We start from the raw sequence: 21,491 nt of genomic DNA, 5'->3' as shown, positions 1-21,491 counted from the left end.
ATGTCTATGATGCCTTGTTGGTATCTTGAATCATGCTCACTGAGGCCTTCAAATGTCCCCTTATCATTGTCCTAAGTCCCTTCTTAAGTACCTTCCTGGCCACCTTATAACTCCTAGGAGCCCTGTCTGATCTATACTTCCTAAAACTTAAGTATGTTTCTTTCTTCCTCTTCACTAGATGTTCCATATCTCTTGTCAACCATGGTTCCTTCACCATAACATCATTTCCCTGTCTCAGTAGGACAAATCTATCCTGAACCTTGCACGAGAACCCTGTAAAAGGAACAATAAATTAGCAACAATTTTCCATTAGGGCAGTTGTCAATCATTAGATTTGTGCTGTAGGAGGGGGGATTGGGAGTCAAAAACCAAAAAATCCAGTCATGTTCACTCTGGCTTGGCAGGAAATCCCAGTTAGTCCCCTTTCCAGAGCTCTCTCTGTAAAATTGAATTCTTTTAACCTCCGAAATATCATCCATTTCCCTGTTGTGCAATATGATTGAATCTTCATTCATTCCTCCCTCTGACTCCACGTCGCAGATCCCAACTACTCAATGCACACTGACACTTTTCCTCATGTCAGCTTAGTTCTTATGCCATTCAGCTTTTTCATTCAGATTCTTGACCGTTGTCGTGATTTGAGTAAATTCTCTCTGTCCTTTCTGTCCAGAATTTGTATAATTTTAAATTTTACTATGGATTGCTCAACCTTCGCTGTTCTATGAAGAATGAATGCAACTTCTCCACTGCACACAAAGCAACTAGCATCCTTCCTCACTGGAACAAATCCAGTACATTTTGTATTATATATTATATATTACGAGTAAATCTCATTGTAGGTGAATCTCGCTGTGATTATAAGGCCAAGAAAGCATCTAATTAGAGGAACAGCTGCAGGTGATGGTGATCCCTCATCTCTACTGCCCATTTTGAGGCTTTGAAAGGTGTTATCAGAGTATTCCAGGCAGGTAACGGTGGGGAATTTGGAGATGGTACGCACTGAAACCACTCAATGCTGGTTGTACAGAATGACCCTTTAGAGTGCTGAATGAAGGCAAGAGTGAGCTGATTTGTCCAGGATGCTCTTGAATTGTTTGTAGCTGCTTCAGACGTGTGGGGAGTGTTTAAAGATCAATTTCACAGAGTACAGGAAAGGTGTGTTCCTGTCAGAAGGAAGAACAGGGATAGTAAGATAACAGATCCTTCAATGTCCAGAGAGGAAATGTACGTAAAGCTTTAGAAGTTAGGATCAAACGAAGAGCACATGAGGAGTTTAAAGAAGCCAGAAAAGAACCAAAGAAGGGAATAAGGAAAGCAGGAGGGGTCATGAAAAGACATGACTTGTTTGTAGCTGTACTCTTCCAGACAGGTGAAGACTCCTCCACTCCTGACTTGTGGCAGTAGTTTATCGAAAGAGTTTGGATCATCATAAGGTGAGTTATTCACTGTTGGCTACAAAGTCATGCTGTACTACTAGGAAATGAATGAATTCTCCCAGCCACTGGTAGACAAATTTATTTAACCCATCTGCCAACAGAGAACCTCACTTTTGGACTGTAAATCTTTTTTAAAACCATCTTCCTTCCCCTAGATCTAAGATTTCTGGTCAAACAAAGCAATGACTAATAAATAAATTTTCACAACTATTTCATAAGTGGAAAAATATCTCTATGTGTCAGCACTAACAAATCTATTGAATGGATTCATAAACTGCATAAAACTATGTTTAAAATTTAAAATAATTGGAGAGCTTTTCCAACTTAGAGTACATTTCAATCTAAAAATAATCAATTATCTTTCAACCAAAACATAAAGGCATATTTTTTATTACCTACACATTTTTAAGATAAATCCTCATAAGGCTTAAAATAACAATTGTGTAGTTATGTACTTACTTTATTAGTGAGCAAAAACTCCAAGAAAGGAATTTAACAACCTTGTCACAATTTACTTCGACACAACTGGGAAAGGCACAGCTCCTCTGCTTCTGAAAACTCTTGATAAGGTTGTTTACCTCATTACTGAGTTTCCTACTATACTTCATTTGATAAGCACTATAGCAACTAAAGGGCATGTCAAAACCTGCTGGTGAAATGATTAGCCACAACATGGGCATCAAAGATTCTTCTCTTTTCCTGAGATATTGACCACTGTACACGGCATGCAATTTGGTATCCTTCCTTGCTATGAGACAGGAACAACTTTCAAGTTTTAATGCACACAAGAAATTCTGCAGGCGCTGGAAATCTTGATTAATGCAAACAAATTGCTGGAGGAACTCAGCAAGTCGGACACCATCGATGGAGGGAAATAACCAGTCGATGTTCCAGGCTGAAACTCTTCATCATGAGTCCTGTATCTTGGAGATTTGGTACCATTTCTTCAGGATGACTGTGGACTTCTTTCCACAACGTCAAACCGGAAACGCCTGCATGCATGATGCTCACAGTTCAGAATGACAGTCATTCTCAAACATCTCAATTGACCAACACAACCATGTGATTGCATTGAATTAGAATGCAAGTTCTTCCGTGAATGCTCGTCTTTGCTTTTAAGTCTTCAATAACATGTTGCACACTTACTTCAATATTTTTCCAATGGTATTAGTGCAGAAACTGTCTGCCAAATGTTAGCAGGAATAGAATTTAGTCAATTTCAAACTAATCCCTTCCATATCTCTTGTACAGTTACTTCTAACTAGATAACTATTTGTTCTGTTATATTACGGCTGGATCAGATAATTTGTATGATCTGACCACCAAATATTTTCAAGTTATATCAACATATTTCTAAGAGCGATCACTAAAAGATTTGCAAAACTGTGGCACTTGTTTCCCAGCTGTTGATATTTGGGAGGGTAGTGATGGGGAAACGTTTCGCATCCTTAGTTTTACTCCATTTTTTGCTTTCTTGGTGGAATAATTGTTCACATTGTCAGTTTTCTCCAAAGACAGAGCTTCAATTAAGCAGTCATTGGTGGGACCATCAATACTGAATTGAAATGAATTGACTTTATAACTTACAACCTTCATGTACATGAGCAATAAAAATCTTGATATTACTTCTCCATCTAAATGTGCAATGTGCAATTTATAGTAATTTATAATAAGTAGTATGACAACAGGATAGTCAATATAACATAGAAATACACTTGTGTCAGCACGAATTAAGTAGTCTGATGGCCTGGTGGAAGAAACTGTCCCGGAGCCTGTTGGTCCTGGCTTTTATGCTGCAGTACCATTTCCTGGATGGTAGCAGCTGGAACAGTTTGAGGTTGGGATGACTCGGGTCCCCAATGATCCTTCAGGACCTTTTTACGCACCTGTCTCTGTAAATGCCCTGAATATTGGGAACTTCACATCTACAGATGCACTGGGCTGTCTGCACCACTCTCTGCAGAGTCCTGCCATTGAGGGAAGTACAGTTCCCATACCAGGCAGTGATGCAGCCAGTCAGGATGCTCTCAATTGTCCCCCTATAGAAAGTTCATAGGATTTGGGGGCCCATACCAAACTTCTTCAACCGTCTGAGGTGAAAGAGGTGCTGTTGTGCAAACCACGTGAGAACCTTGGTGATGTTTATGCCAAAGAACTTAAAGCTGTTTACCCTCTCAACCCCAGATCTGTTGATGTCAATAGGGGCTAGTCTGCCTCCATTCCTTCTGTAATCCACAACCAGCTCCTTTGTTTTTGCGACATTGAGGGAGCAGTTGTTTTCTTGACACCACTGTGTCAGTGTGATGACTTCTTCTCTGTCGGCTGCCTCATTACTATTTGAGATTAGGCCAACTAGTGTAGTTTCATCAGCAAATTTAATTAGCACATTGGAGCTTGGGTGGCAACACAGTCATGGGTATACAGAGAGAAAAGGAGGGGGCTTAGTACACAGCCCTGAGGGGCACCTGTGCTGAGGGTCAGAGGGGCAGAGGTGAGGGAGACCACTATTGCCACTTGCCGGCAATCTGACAGGAAGTCCAGGACCCAGCTACACAAGGCAAGGTGAAGGGCAAGGTCGCTGAGCTTTTTGCCGAGCCTGGAGGGAATTATGGTGTTGAATGCTGAACTGTAGTCCAAGAACAGCATTCTTCCATAAGCATCCTTCTTCTCCAGATGTGTAAGAACGTCATGTAGAGCAGTGGCTGTTGCATCGTCTGTCAATCGGTTGTGTAAGTAGGCAAATTGTAGGGCATCTACTGTGGGTCATAGCATGCTGCAGATGTAGTCCTTGACTAGCCTCTCAAGGCATTTGTTTATTATTGAGGCGAGTGCGACAGACGCCAGTCGTTCAGACATGTTACCTTGGTCTTTTTAGGTACAGGGACAATGGTGGATGTTTTGAAGCAGGAGGGCATTCTACACTGGGAAAGGGAGAGATTAAAGATGTCTGTAAACACACCTGCCAGTTGTGTCACGTACATCCTGAGTACCCGCCCTGGGATGCCGTCTGGTCCCGCCCCCTGTGACTGTCCACTCATTGGAAACATCTGTGTACTTCAGCCTCAGATGACCAAGGTTCAGGTCGCTATGCCAGATCGACCAAACTATGAATGTTTGCAGCAAGATGGTTGTTAGTGGCATCTAAAACCTCGGTAAAATCTAAGTTACTGTAAACATAAGACTGACTTGCAAGTATATCACTATTCCTTTCTGATCCATGGTTTAAAACCCAGAAGTGCTTTCACTGCACGACCGCTGCAGTTCAAGAACAAGGCTCCCCACAAAATTTTCTGGACATTGAGGTATTGCCAAGAGGAACCGATAGTCCCAGAGACAGAGGAAATAACACAGATTTTGCTCTGTGCTATTTCCTTTCTCCCAGTTAGTGAACAATGTCAATTTAAACTAATGCAGATTTTCATTTAATATCTGTAATATCTATTCTATTTTGCATTTTTGTTGGTTTAACAATACTTATCCAAACAAATTAAGTCATCTGCCAGCTATGTGAGGAATGAGGATGCCGTTGAGCAGTTTGGAGAGACAACAAATGAAAGACTGAAATATCAATGAACTAGAATCATAAAAATTTCTTTATAAAATCTGAACTTTTCAGTTGTTAGAATTGGTAATAGTGGTGAAGAAAAAGAAAAACTGTGGGTTCTGTGCAATTTACAAACACTGACCAGTAGCCAACACACCCACAATGTGGGCAAAGATCATACTGGAGGTTATTTTACTGTTTCCCTCTTATCTTATTTCTACAGTCAACCTGTTGCATTTCTATTTCACCAACCCTAAATTATCTGCAGTGTAAAACATAAAGCTTAAAGGCTTATATTCTGGCACAACAAGACAGCTCTAATTTTTGGACAAAGTGGGTATGCTGATATGAGAACACTTCAAATTTTTCATCTTTATCTTATTCAATTGAGCCAAAAGATAGTAACTTTTCATAATTATTCTTTTCCATTCAATAGAATAGTGATACTCTGGGCCAGTCAGGCTTTTTCTTTGTAATCCTTTGTGTAACTATGGCTGCCTGACGAGAAAGCTGTACTCTGCTGCTGAATGCCAGCATGAGTGGCCAGCAAGATTACCTCGCCAGAAACCACAGCAGTCTGCCTGGTGAAGGGGTTCCCATCGTGCTACGGGGGATAGAGTTCCATTACTTAAATCTAACAAGATCAACCTAACTCTTCCTACTGCGCAGTTCACTGTTTTTTCTATCATCCATGTGCCGACTTATGAGTTTTTTAAATGCCCCTAATGTATCCTGACAGGGCATTCCATGCACCCAACATTCTCTATGTGAAGAAATTACTTTGACATCCCACCTACACTTTCCTCCTGTCACCTTAAATCACACCTTGTATCAGCTATTTTCCCCCTGGGAAAATGTCTCTGGCTATCCACTCAAGTCACCCCTCATTCTCCCTCACACCAAAGAGAAAAGACGTAGCTTGCTCAATCTATCTTCATAAGACATGCCCGCAGGTCCCAGCAGCATCTTGGTAAATCCCCTCTGCATGCTCTCTGAAGCTTCCACATGGGGCAACCAGAACTGAACACAATACATCATCTATCCAGAGCTGCAACATTATCTCATGGTTCTCGAAATCAATCCATCGACTAATGAAGGTCGGCACACCATGTATCTTCTTGACAACTCTACCAACTTGTGCTGCAACTTTCAGGGATCCATGGACATCATACCCACGATCCATCTGTTTCTCCACAGTGCTAAGAAATCTGCCATTAACACTGTACTCGAACTTCAAATTCGATACACTTTGGAAGATCAGTCACTTCAAATTTTTCTGGATTAAACTTCTCTGCCCAGATCTGCATCCTATCAATGTCACTTATCACCTACAACACCCTTGACATTATCTACAATATCACCAATCTTCGATTCATCTGCAAATTTGCTAACGCACCCTTCACTTTTGTATTCAAGTCATTTATAAAGATCACAAAAAGCAGGCATCTCAGAATATCATCACTAATTGCTGACCGCCAGGTAGAATAAGCTCCATCTGCTTCCAACCTCTGCCTTTTGTGGGCAAACCAACTCTGAATCTACACAGCCTGGATCCCATGCTCTCTAATGTTCTGAATGAGCCTATCATCAGGAACTTCGCCAAATGCCTTGCTGAAGTCTATATACAGCACATCCACTGCACTACCTTCATCAATTTGTTTTGCTGCTTCCTCAAAAAATCTGCTCAGGCTCGTGAGGCATGAACTGCCCATTACAAAGCCATGCTGGAAATCCCTAATCACAATATGCTTCTCCAACTGCTTGTAAATCCTGTCTCTGAGCATCTTCTCTAATAGTTTGCCCAGTACTGACGTAGACAACAGGTCCATAATTCCCAGGGTTATCCTTATTACCCTTGCTGAATAAAGGAATATTTGCCACCCTCCAATCTACTAGTACTACTCCTGTGCAAAGATCATCACCAATGGTGCAGTAGTCACTTCTCTCACTTCCTGTAGTAACCAGATCTACATCTCGTCTAGCCCCGTTCTAATGTTATTCAAACTTTTTCAACATGGTCCTCTTTCTTATGTTGTCATGTTGCGGTATATCAGCCTGTTTCACACTGTCCTCACATTCCTCAAGCTCCCCCTGCATGCTGAATACTGAAAAAAATTATTTCAGAAAGACCTCCCCTACCTCATCCAACTCCAGGCACTGATCCTCTATTTATCTCGGATCGTTCCTGCCATTACTCTAGCCATTTTCCTTCTTCACGTAGAATGCCTTAGCAGTTTCCTTAGTCCTACTTGCCAAGGCCTTCTCATGTCCCCATCCAGCGCTTGAAAACTCCTTCTTAAGCACCTTCCTGGCTACCTTAAACTCCCCAGATCCCTGTCTGATCCTTGCTTCTGAATCCTTAATTATGCATCGTTCTTCCTCTTTACTAGATGTTCCATATCACTCGTCAACCAAGGTTCCTTCACCACACCATCATTTCCCTGCCTCAATGAGACAAACCTATCCTGAACCGAGGACGAGAACCCAATGAGAAAATCAATAAACTAGCAATAATTTTCCATTAGGGCAGCTGTCAATCATTAGACTTGTGCTGCTGGAGGAGAGATTGGGAGTCACAAAATCATAAAAATCCAGGAAGGTTCACCCTGGCTCTGCAGGGGATGACAGCTAGTCCCTTTCCTGAGCTCGCTCCATAGAAATGATTTCATTAACATCCTAATCACCCATTTCCCTGTTGTGCAATATGATTGAAACTCCATTCACTCCTCCCTCTGACTCCACGTCGCAGATCCCAACTACTCAATGCACACTGACACTTTTCCTCATGTCAGTTTTGGTTCTTCTGCCATTCAGCTTTTTCATTCAGATTCTTGACCGTCCTCCTGATTTGAGTAAATTCGCTCTGTCCTTTCTGTCTGGAATTTGTAAAATTTTAAATATTACTATAAATTGCTCAACCCTCTCTGTTCTATGAAGAAAGAATGCAACTTCTCCACTATACAGAATGCAACTAGCATCCTTCCTCACTGGAATCATTCCAGTACGTTTTATATTATGAGTATATCTCATTGTAGGTGAATCTCGTTGTGATTATAAGGCCAAGAAAGCATCTAATTAGAGGAACAGTTGCAGATGATGGTGATCCCTCGTCTCTGCTGCCCTTGTTGAAGATTTGAAAGGTGTTATCAGAGTATTCCAGGCAGGTAACGGTGGGGATTTTGGAGATGGTACGCACGGAAACCACTGTGTGCTCTGTGTCGAGAATGACCCTTTAGAGTGCTGAATGAAGGCAAGAGTGAGATGATTTGTCCAGGATGTTCTTGAATTGTTTGTAGCTGCTTCAGACATGTGGAGGGTGTTTAAAGATCGATTTCACAGAGCACAGGAAAGGTGCATTCCTGTTAGATGGAAGGATACAAGAACCTTGGATGCCCAGAAAGGTGATAAATTTAGTAAAGTAGAAGGAAATGTCTGTAAAGCTTCGGAAGTTAGAATCAAACAAGCACATGAAGCTCTAAATGACGCTCTAAATGAACATAAAGAAGGGAATTAGGAATACCAGGAGGGGCCATGAAAAGTCCTTGGCAAGTAGAATTACTTCATCTCCTCCCACTTCAGGTCAGGCTTCACCTACCACCGTGCGTTTCTCTCTCCCCTCCTCTCCCCTCACCTTTTAAATCAACTCCTCAGCTTTTTTTTTCTCCAGTCCTGCCGAAGGTTTTCAGCACGAAATGTCGACTGTACTCTTTTCTTAGATGCTGCCTGGCCTGCTGAGTTCCTGCAGCATTTTGTGCGTGTTGCTAGGATTAAGGTTAATCCCAAGACATTTTATACATACTTCAAGAGCGAAAAGGTAACTTGGAAGAGTTTCAGACTACTCAAGGGTAAAGGTGTGAACATTTTCTTGGATGCAGAGAATGAGTAATTTACTTCAGTATTTACCAAGTAAATGGATATGGTGGACCAGGAGATCAGTGCTGAGTGTATAAGTATGTTAAGGCATTTACAGGTCAAGGTAAAAGAAGTGTTGGGCCTCCTAATGAGTATTAAGGTGGATAAGTCTCCGGGGCCTGATTGGATTTACCCCAGATTATTGAAGGAGGCAAGAGACAAGGTTGATAGGTACTTGACCAGTATCCCTCTGTTCTCTCTAGCCACAGGTGAGTTCCCAAAGGACAAGCGAGTGGCAAATGTTGCACCTCTATTTAAGAGGGGAACAAAGGAAAATCCTGGGAACCATAAACTAGTGAGTCGCACGTCAAATGTAGGGAAATTCTTCTTCTTCTTCATGTACCTTGCACGTTACACGCTTGGGCGATCATGGCTCTCCACATCGAACGATCCTATGCAGCGTCAATGATATCTCGCACACTTAGATCTGTAGGGAAATTACTGGAGAAAATTATTAAGAATGGGATATATGAGCATTTGGAAACCCATTGTATAATTAGGTAGGACCAGATGCTTTGTGCAGGGCAGGTCTTGCCAGGTGGATTAGGTTTATTGACACCTTGACGGGAGAGATTCAGGAGAGAATGTGAGGCGGTGAATGTTGTCTATATGGATTTTAGTGAAGTCCCTCATGGGAGGCTAATCTAAAACGTTATGATGCATGGGGTCCACAGCAAATCAGCTGTTTGGATTCAGAACCAGCTTGTGGGTAGAAGACGGAGGGTAGTGGCTGAAGGGATTCAGTCAAGCTGGACATCTGCAATTGGTGGTGTTTCGCAGTGATCTATGCTGAGACCTCTGCTGTTGTGATGTATACAGTATAAATGACCTGGATGAAAATGAAGATGGGCGGGTTAGTAAATTTGTGGATAACATAGAAAACTGCCAAAGAATACAGCACAATATAGATCAGTTTCAGATCTGGGCTGAGAAATAGCAGATGGAATTTAACCCAGATAAATGTGAGGTGTTGCACCTTGGCAGGACAAAATCAAGAAGACAGTTCACTGTTAAGGGCAAGGTCGTTGACAGTATTGCTGAGCAGAGAGATCTTGGGATCCAAGTTCATGGCTCTTTGAAAGTGGCTACACAGGTCGATATTGTGGTCAAGAATGCTTACTTTTATTAGTGGAGGCAATGAGTTCAAAAGTCAAGAGGTTATGTTGCCACATAATAAAAAATTGTTTCGACCACATCTGGATATAGAGTTCTGGTTGCCCCACTATAGGAAGTTTGTTGAGGCTTTGGAGAGGGTGTAGAAGAGGTTTACCAGGGTGCTGCCTGGTTTAGAGGACATGTGCTACCATAAGAGGCTGGATAAACTTGAGTTGTTTTCTCTGGAGCATCACAGGATGAGGGGAGATCTGAAAGAGGTTTACAAGGTTAGGAGAGGCATAATAGAGTGGACAGAGTGCATCTGTCTCCCAGGGTTTCAAGCATCTAATGTCAGAGGACATGCATTAGAGGTGAGAGGTGGTAGAGGTGGTTCAAGGGGATTATAAGGTGGAAGTTTTTCACTCAGTGATGCCTTGAATGTGCTGCCTGGAATCTGGTATGGTGTCAGAGGCAAATACATTAGAGGATTTTAAGGGATGTTTGGATAGGCACACGGATGTTAGGAAGATGGAGGAATATGGATATAGTGTAGAAACATAGAAACATAGAAAATAGGTGCAGGAGTAGGCCATTCGGCCCCTTGAGCCTGCACCGACATTTATTATGATCATGGCTGATCATCCAACTCAGAACCCCGCCCCAGCCTTCCCTCCATACCCCCTGACCCCCGTAGCCACAAGGGCCATATCTAACTCCCTCTTAAATATAGCCAATGAACTGGCCTCAACTGTTTCCTGTGGCAGAGAATTCCACAGATTCACCACTCTCTGTGTGAAGAAGTTTTTCCTAATCTCGGTCCTAAAAGGCTTCCCCTCTATCCTCAAACTGTGACCCCTCGTTCTGGACTTCCCCAACATCGGGAACAATCTTCCTACATCTAGCCTGTCCAATCCCTTTAGGATCTCATACATTTCAATCAGATCCCCCCTCAATCTTCTAAATTCCAACGAGTACAAGCCCAGTTCATCCAGTCTTTCTTCATATGAAAGTCCTGCCATCCCAGGAATCAATCTGGTGAACCTTCTCTGTACTCCCTCTATGGCAAGGATGTCTTTCCTCAGATTAGGGGACCAAAACTGCACACAATACTCCAGGTGTGGTCTCACCAAGGCCTTGTACAACTGCAGTAGTACCTCCCTGCTCCTGTACTCGAATCCTCTCGCTATAAATGCTAGCATACCATTCGCCTTTTTCACCGCCTACTGTACCTGCATGCCCACTTTCAATGACTGGTGTATAATGACACCCAGGTCTCGTCGCACCTCCCCTTTTCCTAATCGACCACCATTCAGATAATAATCTGTTTTCCTATTTTTGCCACCAAAGTGGATAACTTCACATTTATCCACATTAAATTGCATCTGCCATGAATTTGCCCACTCACCCAACCTATCCAAGTCACCCTGCATCCTCTTAGCATCCTCCTCACAGCTAACACTGCCACCCAGCTTCGTGTCATCCGCAAACTTGGAGATGCTGCATTTAATTCCCTCATCCAAGTCATTAATATATATTGTAAACAACTGGGGTCCCAGCACTGAGCCTTGCGGTACCCCACTAGTCACCGCCTGCCGTTCTGAAAAGGTCCCGTTTATTCCCACTCTTTGCTTCCTGTCTGCTAACCAACTCTCCACCCACACCAATACCTTACCCCCAATACCGTGTGCTTTAAGTTTGCACACTAATCTCCTGTGTGGGACCTTGTCAATAGCCTTCTGAAAATCCAAATATACCACATCCACTGGTTCTCCCCTATCCACTCTACTAGTTACATCCTCAAAAAAATTCTATGAGATTCGTCAGACATGATTTTCCTTTCACAAATCCATGCTGACTTTGTCCGATCATTTCAGGAGGTAGGAGGGATTAGTGTTTGGGGCTTTTCAATTTACTTCTTAGCTGGTTCTGTACAACATTGTGAGCTGAATGGCCAGTTCCTATACTGTACTGTTTTATGTTCTATATTCGTCAAGACAGGTGAAGACTATTCCACTCTTGGCTTGTGGCAGTTTGGGTCATCATAAGGAGAGTTATTCACTGTTGGATACAAAGTCATGCTGCAGAGTGTGAAGTGGATGAATTCCCCCAGCCACTCCCTGGCAAATTTATTTAACCCACCTTCCCAATAACAGTAGTGAACTTCACTGGTGGACTTTACTTCCTTCTTAAAACTATCTTCCTTTTCTAATATTGAAGATTTCTGGTCACACAAAGCAATGACTAATAAATAACTCTTCACAAAGGTTCCAAGATTCAAAGTTTCATTTTATTATCTAATTATGTATGTAAAGTACAGAATAGAACACTGAGATTTATCTTCTCTAAATATTCATGAAATACAGAAAAACCGTGGAGGTGTTGAAAGAAAAGAATCAACACCCATCCCCCATATGAAAAAGAAAAAGAAACAAATTCTCGCAAACCCCAAACCCCAAACTCCTCTCTTGCAAAAATGTAACAAGTCACACCCAAGGAAAAAACAATAGCAATAATAATATCAACCCCCCCAACCCCTTTTGTTGCAGACAATAAACTAACAGATTGCCCACATGAAAACCACCACTAAGAACATCAGAGCCCAAGTCCCCAAATATTCACTCGCACAAAGACTAACATATCGCCCTGAAGGACATGAAAGCCCCAAAGCCCCAAACCTCCAACCCGCCAATCGGCAATAAGAAAGAAAACACAAAAAACTGAAGGAGACCAATATAAACTACAGTCCACATGTAACATGCTGTAGGGTCTCACTGCTGTGCAACATGCTGTAAGGTTTCACTGATAACACTGGCAACAAAGATTTTGCTTCCTGAATACCTTTAGGTGTATCTTATGAATTTTGGGCTACTGATCATGAAAATCACCATGAAATTTCCCTATCATGTACCATTTTAATAAACTTATGTTTATTATTTCAATTCATAATTCAAGTCAATTAAAATGTTGCCTACAATGTAAGCTGAAAAGTTTCCTATCTTGTCCAGGCATGCTTGGGCATGTTTAGGTGGTGGCTACTGCATGGCAGGACAGGTTTTAGTAATGATTATTGAGTTCAGGACTGTAAGGATGGAATTTGCTATCACCAGTCACAAAAATTTCTATGAAAGATTTTGATATTTGAGACAGATGCTTCCCGGAATAACTGATGCCAAGATTAAGGAAAGCATTTTTGTTGGTCCACAAATCAAACAGGTAATCAATGGCAGGCAATTTGAAGAATTTCTAGAGGGACCGAAGAAAATCACATGGAAAGCATTCCAGAAAGTTGTTGAAATTTTTCTCGGCATCTGCAGAGCACCAAACTACACGCAGCTGGTTGAAAGCATACTTCAAGCATATAAAACCATGAAATGCAACATGTCGCTAAAGATTCATTTTCTGCATTCCCATTTAGACTTCTTCCCTGCAAATCTTGGTGCTGTTAGTGATGAGCATGGTGAAAGGTTTCACCAGGACATTGTGGTCATGGAGAAAAGATACCAGGGCAACTGGAATCCATCAATGGTGGCGAATTATTGTTGGACATTTAAGTGAGAAGCCTCAGACACTGAGTAGAAATGAAAATCATTAACAAAATATTTTTAACTTAGTTGAACTATTGCAAAACATCAGCACCATTATGCAATTAAACACATTATATTCAATAAAAGTTAATTTGTTGTTTCTCCAAATTCCTATGTGATACAAGTAGTCTGAAATTATATTTGTGTTCATTTTCAAGCAGTCTATCATAAACAAAAAAATTCTGAGGAAGCAACACTTTTGAAAAAATTTCTTGTCCAGTGTTTCTCTGTAGCAGCGATGTTTGGGTTATGACTAGAGATAACGGGGTTAGGAATGCTGTTGTTCTTTATTGTGAGCTGGAAGGGAGATTTTCGCGGTCTTTTTGGCAGGCGAGAGATGAGGAGAGAAGACGTGAATGGAGAGAGTCGGTAGACCACCAGACGGGGTGGACTTGGAGCGAGGGTCCGAAGGGTAGCGACGATCGGAGGAGGCCGATGGTGGACAATCAATTTATCAGTGAGCTCCAACTTTGCACAACAGACTGTTTAATAAGATTGGGCCCTTTTCTTTTTTTTTGTTCCTTTACTAACCATATAGTCAAAGTAGGAATTATATATCTTCATTGCTTAATTGCATACTGTGCATTGTTTGTTATTTTCCTGACCTGGATCCTGACCCGGATCTGGGCCGTACCCTCCAAATATCCAGACCTACCTCTCGGTTTTTTTGCACTACCTTACTTTCCATTTCTCTATTTTCTATTTATGATTTATAATTTAAATTTTTAATATTTATTATCGATTTGTAATCTAGGGAGCGGGAAGCGCAGAATCAAATATTGCTGTGATGATTGTATGTTCTAGTATCAACTGTTTTGCGACAATAAAGTATAAAGTATTTTGGGGTACTGATTTGTAACGGGACACATCGCACAGCATCCACCCAAACGAGATTTCTTAAGTTTGGCCGGGCTGGGTGTTATCACCTACCTATATTAAACCACTAGCCAAAACAAGAGTTACAATTGTGGGGGCTATGTTCAGGATTAATTCCATTGGATGCAGTGTGATTACCCTGAGCAATGAACCAGTGGGGCAGATATTTGTACTCCAGATTAATTGTTAATTCCACTATTAAGTACTGTTGAAGTTGCGATTGTGGGCGGAAGTTTGATAAAATACAGGGCGCAGCTCTCGTTTTAATGCAGACCAGCGCTGAGGTAGTGGTAGCTGGGGGCGGAGATTTCAAAGACAGGGTTCTCTCGTTTCTGAGGAGTGAGGGGAAAGAGTGGTCAGATTTGGAAAGTCTAATTAGTCCACGTCCCCCCCCCCCTCCCCGCTGAAGAATAAAAATTCTGAGTTAGTTACCGCCCTTATTTCTCTGGCAAATAAATGGAAAAATCAGATTCAAAGTCCCAGCTATGGAAGGCTCTGCCTATTCTCTGGAATAATGTCCACCCCTGAAGAGGAGGGGGAGTATGATACTTGGCCGGATTGGACCTCTCAGTTGTGAGATGAGTGGCAGTGCTCGGATGTGAAAAGCAACAGGGATTGGTTGAGAGTTTGAGTGGGTGGGCTGCTGACGTTGTGAGAGCCATCAGGTTGAAGTATCCCATAGCGCCAGCTGTCAATTATCTGCAAGCACTGGACAATGCTTTTGGGCTGACTGGAAGCCCAATGGAGCTCATGGTGGGGTTTCAGAACATGCGTCAGGAGAAGGGGGAGAAGCTTTCTGCTTTTATTTTTCGGCTAGAGAGGCAGCTAAATCGCTTGCAGTGCGGAGGGGTCAGTCAGACAGCTGAGGTGGATCAGTTCAGAATGGACCAGGTAGTCAGGGGCGCTCAGTCCCATGACCGGATTGCGTGGGGTCTCCGACAGTCTAGTAAGACGCACCCTCCTGCATCTTTTGTTGAGCTGATCAGAGAGGTACAGGAAGAGGAGAATGTGGCGGAGGTGCGGGAGGACTCCGTCAGCAGGGTACAGTCCTCAGTAGTGGTCCCCTGAGGTGAAGTGACCACAGATAGCCTTTCCCGGGGAGCGGTAGAGGCGATTGCGGCAGAGTTGAGAACTGAAATATGTCGGCTGTTATCAGCAGGTGTGACCCCACCCCCATATGATGGAGCTGATGGGGGGGGGGGGGGCGGATCCCCCAAGGGGACGAACAATGCGGAGGGCTGCTGGCAGCAAGTGTCACGCCAGAAGGAGAGTGAGCACCCGGGTACCTCAGCAGAGAGAGTCGTTGTGAAAACCTAGAGGAGACCCAGTGAGGGAACGGCCTGGTGTCTCTGGGGGAACACGTTCCCAGCAATGTACCAGGGAACTCCCAAAAGCAAAAGGCCCAATTCCTAAAGGCTTAGTGGGACCATGCTCCAGTGTGTCTCTACAAACTGAGGGTATTTATGCTAAAGCCATACTCGACACCAGGTCTCAGGTCACGTTGTTATACCATTTGTTTTACACCCAGTATCTGGAGCATTTAACATTGACACTATTCAGAGCACTGGAGATCTGGGAGCTTAGTGCTAGTGATTATCCATACGACTGTTATTTGTCAGTTGGAGTTCTTGGCGGCCGATGTGGGAGTGTCTGAGTTCCTTGATATATTGATGCTGGTTTGTCCAGACCCTGTTGAGAAGGGCGGCGTTTCATTTCTGGTGTTGCCTCTCTCGTGAAGAGGCTCATGGGGGCCTGCAAGGAGAAGGCTGGTGAGAGATTTCTGGGAGCATTGTCTGTGCACTCGGGGTTTCGAGCTACTTTTGAGGAAGTGTGTGGCAGCATTGGGCTGATTACTGAATTTCAATGGGAGACTGTGTGGTTCACCCAGTCAAAGCCAATGGTGGTACAGCCTGGGGAAGTAACGAGAGTGATGGGCACCCCCAAATTTCCCGGAGTGCCTGAGGGCAAGGCCCTCTTAGTGGATGCTCTGGAAGACCACGAGGGGGAGTGGGGATTTCCTGCTGGGGTACTAGTGAGGCCCGAATTGCAGAGCCCTTGGTTGCACAGACAAGCAGGATGACAGTGATTGTCAGGAACACTACAAAGAGGGAGGTCACCTTCAAGCAGGGGATGTCCCTGGCGCATTTGTTCCCGGTGACGGTAATGTCTAGAGCCCCTGTGAGACATGCCGGGGAGAAACTATTGGAGAAAGGGGGAAAGTTGACCACTGAGTCATTCAACTTTGTGGACTCTCCAGTTCCTGCAGGTTGGAAGAGGAGGTTGGTAGAGAAAATGTTGAAGCTGAAGGTGTCTTTTCCACTGACGAGTTTGATGTGGGTTGTTCCAAGAGCACGCGTCACTCTATCCAGGTGACTGAGGATACCCATTTCAGAGAAAGGTCACAGTGACTGGCCCCTGCAGAGGTGGAGGACATTCGGCAGCAGTTGTGTAAGTTGAAGGAAGCTGGGATCATCACCAAGTCCTGAAGCCCCTATGCCTCCCCAATAGTAGTGGCCCGAAAGAAGAACGGGAAAGTACAAATGTGTGTGGACTATAGGACTCTGAACAGGCACACCATCCCTCACCTGTATACTGTCCCGAGGACTGAAGACGTGCAGGCCTGCCTGAGTGGTGCGAAGTGGTTCAATGTGCTGGACTTGAGGGGTGGACATTACCAGATCCCCATGAGTGAGGTCGACAAAGAGAAAACAGCATTTATATGTCCCCTGGGATTTTTCCAGTTTGAAAGGATGCCCCAGGGCATCTCAGGGGCCCCTGCAACCTTCCAGTGGATCATGGAGAAGACAGTGGGGGATATGAACTTGCTTGGAGTATTGATATATCTGGATGACCTCATAGTATTTGGATCCACCTTGGAAGAACATGAAGCAAGGCTGCTGAAGGTGCTGGGCCACCTGAAAGCTGAAGGGTTAAAACTTTCCCTGCACAAGTGCCAGTTCTGCCAAACGTCTGTTAGCTATGTTGGGCACATAGTCTCATGTCGGGGTAGCTAAAGACCCAATTAAGATCGAGGCAGTTACCACTTGGCCAAGACCCCAGTCTTTGAGCGCACTGCCCTCATTCCTCGGGTTCTGTGGTTATTATTGGAGGTTTGTGAAAGGCTACGCTAAGGTGAGTCACCTTTGAATCAGCTTCTGTGTGGTTACCTTCCCTTGGGGAAGAAAGGAAGGGGGAGAAAGGACAGGAGGTTGGAGAATATCTAAACCTGTCGGATCCCTTTGGGTCGAGGTGGGATGCAAAATGTGAGGAGGCCTTTCAGTCGCTTAAGGAGCTGCTGACCCACGCACCAGTGCTGGCTTTTGCGGACCCCCGATTACCATATGTACTGCACACGGATGCCAGCCAAGAGTGTTTAGGGGGCATCCTGTATCAGGATCAGGGCACCGGGTAGAGGCCAGTTGCGTTTTTCAGCCGGAGTCTGTTGCCCTCTGAGAAAAACTATCCCACGCACAAGTTGGAATTCCTGGTGTTGAAATGGCCAGTGGTGGATAAGCTGAGTGACTACCTCTACGGGGTCAAGTTTGAGGTGAGGACGGACAACAACCTACTAACTTATATCCTGACCTCGGCGAAACTGGATGCCACAGGCCATTGGTGGTTGGTGGCGTTGTCTGCCTATGATTTCAGCCTGAAGTACTGGCCAGGGAGCTGGAACATTGATGCTGATGCTTTGTCCTGATGGGCACATGAGGGGCTGGTTAGGGACGATGAATGGGACAGCATTCTTGCCCTGGGGGTGAAGGCCCTGTGTCAGTTTGCCATCACCATGAAGGCAGAGGGAAAGGAGAGGCAGGAGCGAGTGGTGGATCAGTTGGGAGCTTCTGATGATGCCATCCCCCAAGTTTATTGTAACCTGACTGCTCTGAAGACAAATCAGCTGCCAGAATTGAGTTCTGGGGAAGTGGCAGTTGCTCAGCGAGATGATCCAGGCATCAGTGCCATTTGGGCAGCAGTCAAAAAGGGAGACATGGCTCAGGAGGAGAGGACAAAACACATGTCGGTGCCTCCATTACTACGAGAATGGCCTAAGTTGGAGTTGAAGAACCAGATCTTATACCAGGTCACATCACCCCCAGACCGACCCCAGCGTTGCCAGCTGGTTCTGCCTGAGAAGTATCGGAGGATGGCGTTGAAATCACTTCATGATGAATCTGGGCATTTGGGTGTGGAAAAGACCTATGGATTGCTCAGAGACTGGTTTTACTGGCCCCGAATAAAGTTGGAGGTCAAAGAATACTGCAAGGCATGCATTCAATGCATACAGTGGAAGGCACTGCCTACGGGCAGCTACCCTGTCCCACCTTCAGAGTGCAGGACCTCTGGACCTGGTGTGTATGGATTTCCTGTCAATAGAACCTGATGCCAGTAACACGGCGAATGTCTTAGCCATCACAGACCAGTCAGGCTTTTCCTACCAAGGACCAGAGGGTGTCTATGGTGGCAAAGGTGTTATGGGGGAGTATTTGATTTATTATGGCCTTCCCAGGTGAATACATAGTGGTCAGCGATGGGATTTCAAGAGCAGACTCATCCGTGAGTTACTGGGTATTCTTGGAGTCGAGAAGTCGAGGACCGCGCCCTATCACCCACAGGGTGATCCCCAGCCACTGAGGTTTAATCAGACCTTGCTAGGCATGCTCGGGACCCTGGAGACCAGTAAGAAGAGCAGGTGGAGTCAACATATTGGGCATCCGGCATCAAATTCCCTGTATGTGTCCACATACTTGGCGATAATAAAGGATTCTGATTCTGATCTGGTTCACAGTTATAATTGTACACAAAATGAAGCTACTGGGTACTCGCTATATTATCTGATGTTTGGGCGCAAGGCGAGTTTGTCCATTGACCTTTGTTTTGGGACTGACGAGGGTGACTTACCACCAAAGACTTATCTGAAGTATGTGTCTGACATGAGAAGAGAGTTGAAAAGCACTTATGAATTAGCTGGGGTCACGGCTGCCAAGCAGAATCAAGGGAGTAAGAGGAGGTATGATCAAAAGGTGAGGTTCTCCCAACTCCAGCCGGGAGACAGAATCCTCATAAGGAATTTGGGGCTACCTGGAAAGCGTAAGTTGACTGACCGCTGGGCGGCTACGGCCTATGTAGTGGAGAGTCAGATGCCAAACCCACCAGTTTTCCGGGTGAAACCAGAGGCTGGGAATGGGCCTGTCAAGATTCTCCATCGGAACCACCCTGGATCAAGAGGTGCAGGTAGATCCAGAGCCTGACTGGCAGCCTAGTAAGAGGACTCTTCAGAAACGCGGGGGGACTACTGGGCTCCCAACAGGCGAGGTTAGGCCGGCCCCAACCCCTGAGAGGGATACTGATGCAGAGGATGAGGACCTGGATGTGGGTATATGCTGCCTTTCCCTAACTCCCCATTGATTGAGGAAGAGACTCCCGGCCCTTCTCCCATTGAGTCAGGTGAAGTGGGAGGGGGCTATTTGTGGGCAGCCTGGGTTGCAGTGGGACTCTGCAGGGGAGGAAGTGGGGTTTCATCATGGAACAGAGGGCTCCGAGTTGCAGGTGGGCACAAGTGATAGGTCGGGGGAGGCCTCGCCAGGTAGACTGGAAGTATTCCCAGTAGTGTCGGAACCTGAAGAGTTAGATGATGGAGTGCGGAGGTCTCAGAGAATTAGGAGACCATCAGATAGGTTGGACTACATAGCACCAAGGGACCAGAGTGTGACCCCTAATGTGTTGGGGATCTATGTCACTGCCTTTTACACCTGGATTGGGCTTTGTGTTTTGCAGGAAGGGTTGGCAAATTATCTCAACGTCATGAGGACATGACTAAGGCTATGTCCTCACTACGCCGGATAATTTTGAAAACGAAGTTTTTTCTCTTCGTTTTGACCCTCTGTCCACACTGAAACGGCATTTCCATCCCCCGAAAACGGAGCTTTTCTAAAACACTCTCCAGAGTGTGTAAATTTGAAAACGATTGTTCGGCATTGCAGTGTGGATGGGGTAAACGGAGATGTCTGAAAATGCTATCATGACAACACCACAACAACAATGCTTTCTCTGCTTCTGCTTGGTACTGCACAAGCACTGCTGGACAGCTGTTATAACGCGCAGTAGGTGTGAACAGCGTGAGAGTTAAATTGTAAAGTGAGCTTTTTTGACTAGATCCCCTAAGTTGATTTGATTGAGCCTATCTTTAAAAATATTAATGTCAGAAATACTGCGCAGGTCTGGCGGCAGAAAATTCCAATCTCTTGTTGATCTTGGGTAGGGGACAGCTTCATGCGTGTGTTGTTTACTTTATTGTCTACGTTAATAGTTTGTTTGGAATTAAACATCTCCACGTTCTCCAATGCTTTGCTGACTTTGTAGTCATTTGTAACTCGCAGAAACAGCTTGACTTCATCGTCTGTCTAAACGAAGAAGTCCAGTCTGATTTTTCCAGCGGAGGTTTTCTTTGTATTCCTCGAAGACATTGTTGAAAACTTTCTTTCGCTGTTCTTGTTGGTATTCTAGTTTTTGACCAATGGAAATAACACAATGCCGCCGCGGAAATGTAAATATTATACCGTTTCCTAATCGCTTGTTTTCTGTAGATGTGTCTGCGCATGCCCAGTAGGAATAGATTCGCCCATATATCCGTTTTAGCGTGGACAGAGATATTTTGAAAAACACGTGTGGACGCCTGTCGTTTTTACTCAAAACCAGCATTTTCAAAATTATCCAGTCTAGTGTGGACATGGCCTAAATTTGGTGGCGGGGCGGGGGGGGGGGAGAGTGTAACATGCTGTAGGGTTTCACTCCTGTGAAACATGCTGTAAAGTTTCACTGATAATGTAATGGTTTTCTGTAGCAGCAATGTTTGGGTTATGACTAGTGTCACGTACCCCGTGACGGGAATTAAGAACCAGCAGAGATAGAAAATGCTTTGGAGTCCAGTATTGCTATTAACTAGTAATATTTATTAGTAATTATGCAATACAGTAATATAAATGTAGATAAATCAAACAGGTTAGCAATGATTATATATATAAGTGAGTATATCAGTAAATGTGG

At 44.3% G+C, this 21,491-nt stretch overlaps 1 protein-coding gene across 1 annotated transcript in view; it reads right to left on the bottom strand.

The window, feature by feature from the left end:
* LOC140197018 (uncharacterized) overlaps positions 1–21,491 on the bottom strand; it is a 33,908-nt gene that overhangs the window by 8,199 nt on the left and 4,218 nt on the right. The window contains exon 3 of the mRNA XM_072256953.1: positions 1,896–2,063. Coding sequence (XP_072113054.1) covers positions 1,896–2,063 — 168 coding nt within the window. The remainder of the gene's footprint in view (positions 1–1,895; positions 2,064–21,491) is intronic.

This window comes from Mobula birostris, chromosome 4 (assembly GCF_030028105.1).
Source record: "Mobula birostris isolate sMobBir1 chromosome 4, sMobBir1.hap1, whole genome shotgun sequence".
NCBI lineage: Eukaryota > Metazoa > Chordata > Chondrichthyes > Myliobatiformes > Myliobatidae > Mobula > Mobula birostris.
This window is presented reverse-complemented; position numbering and strand designations above follow the sequence as displayed.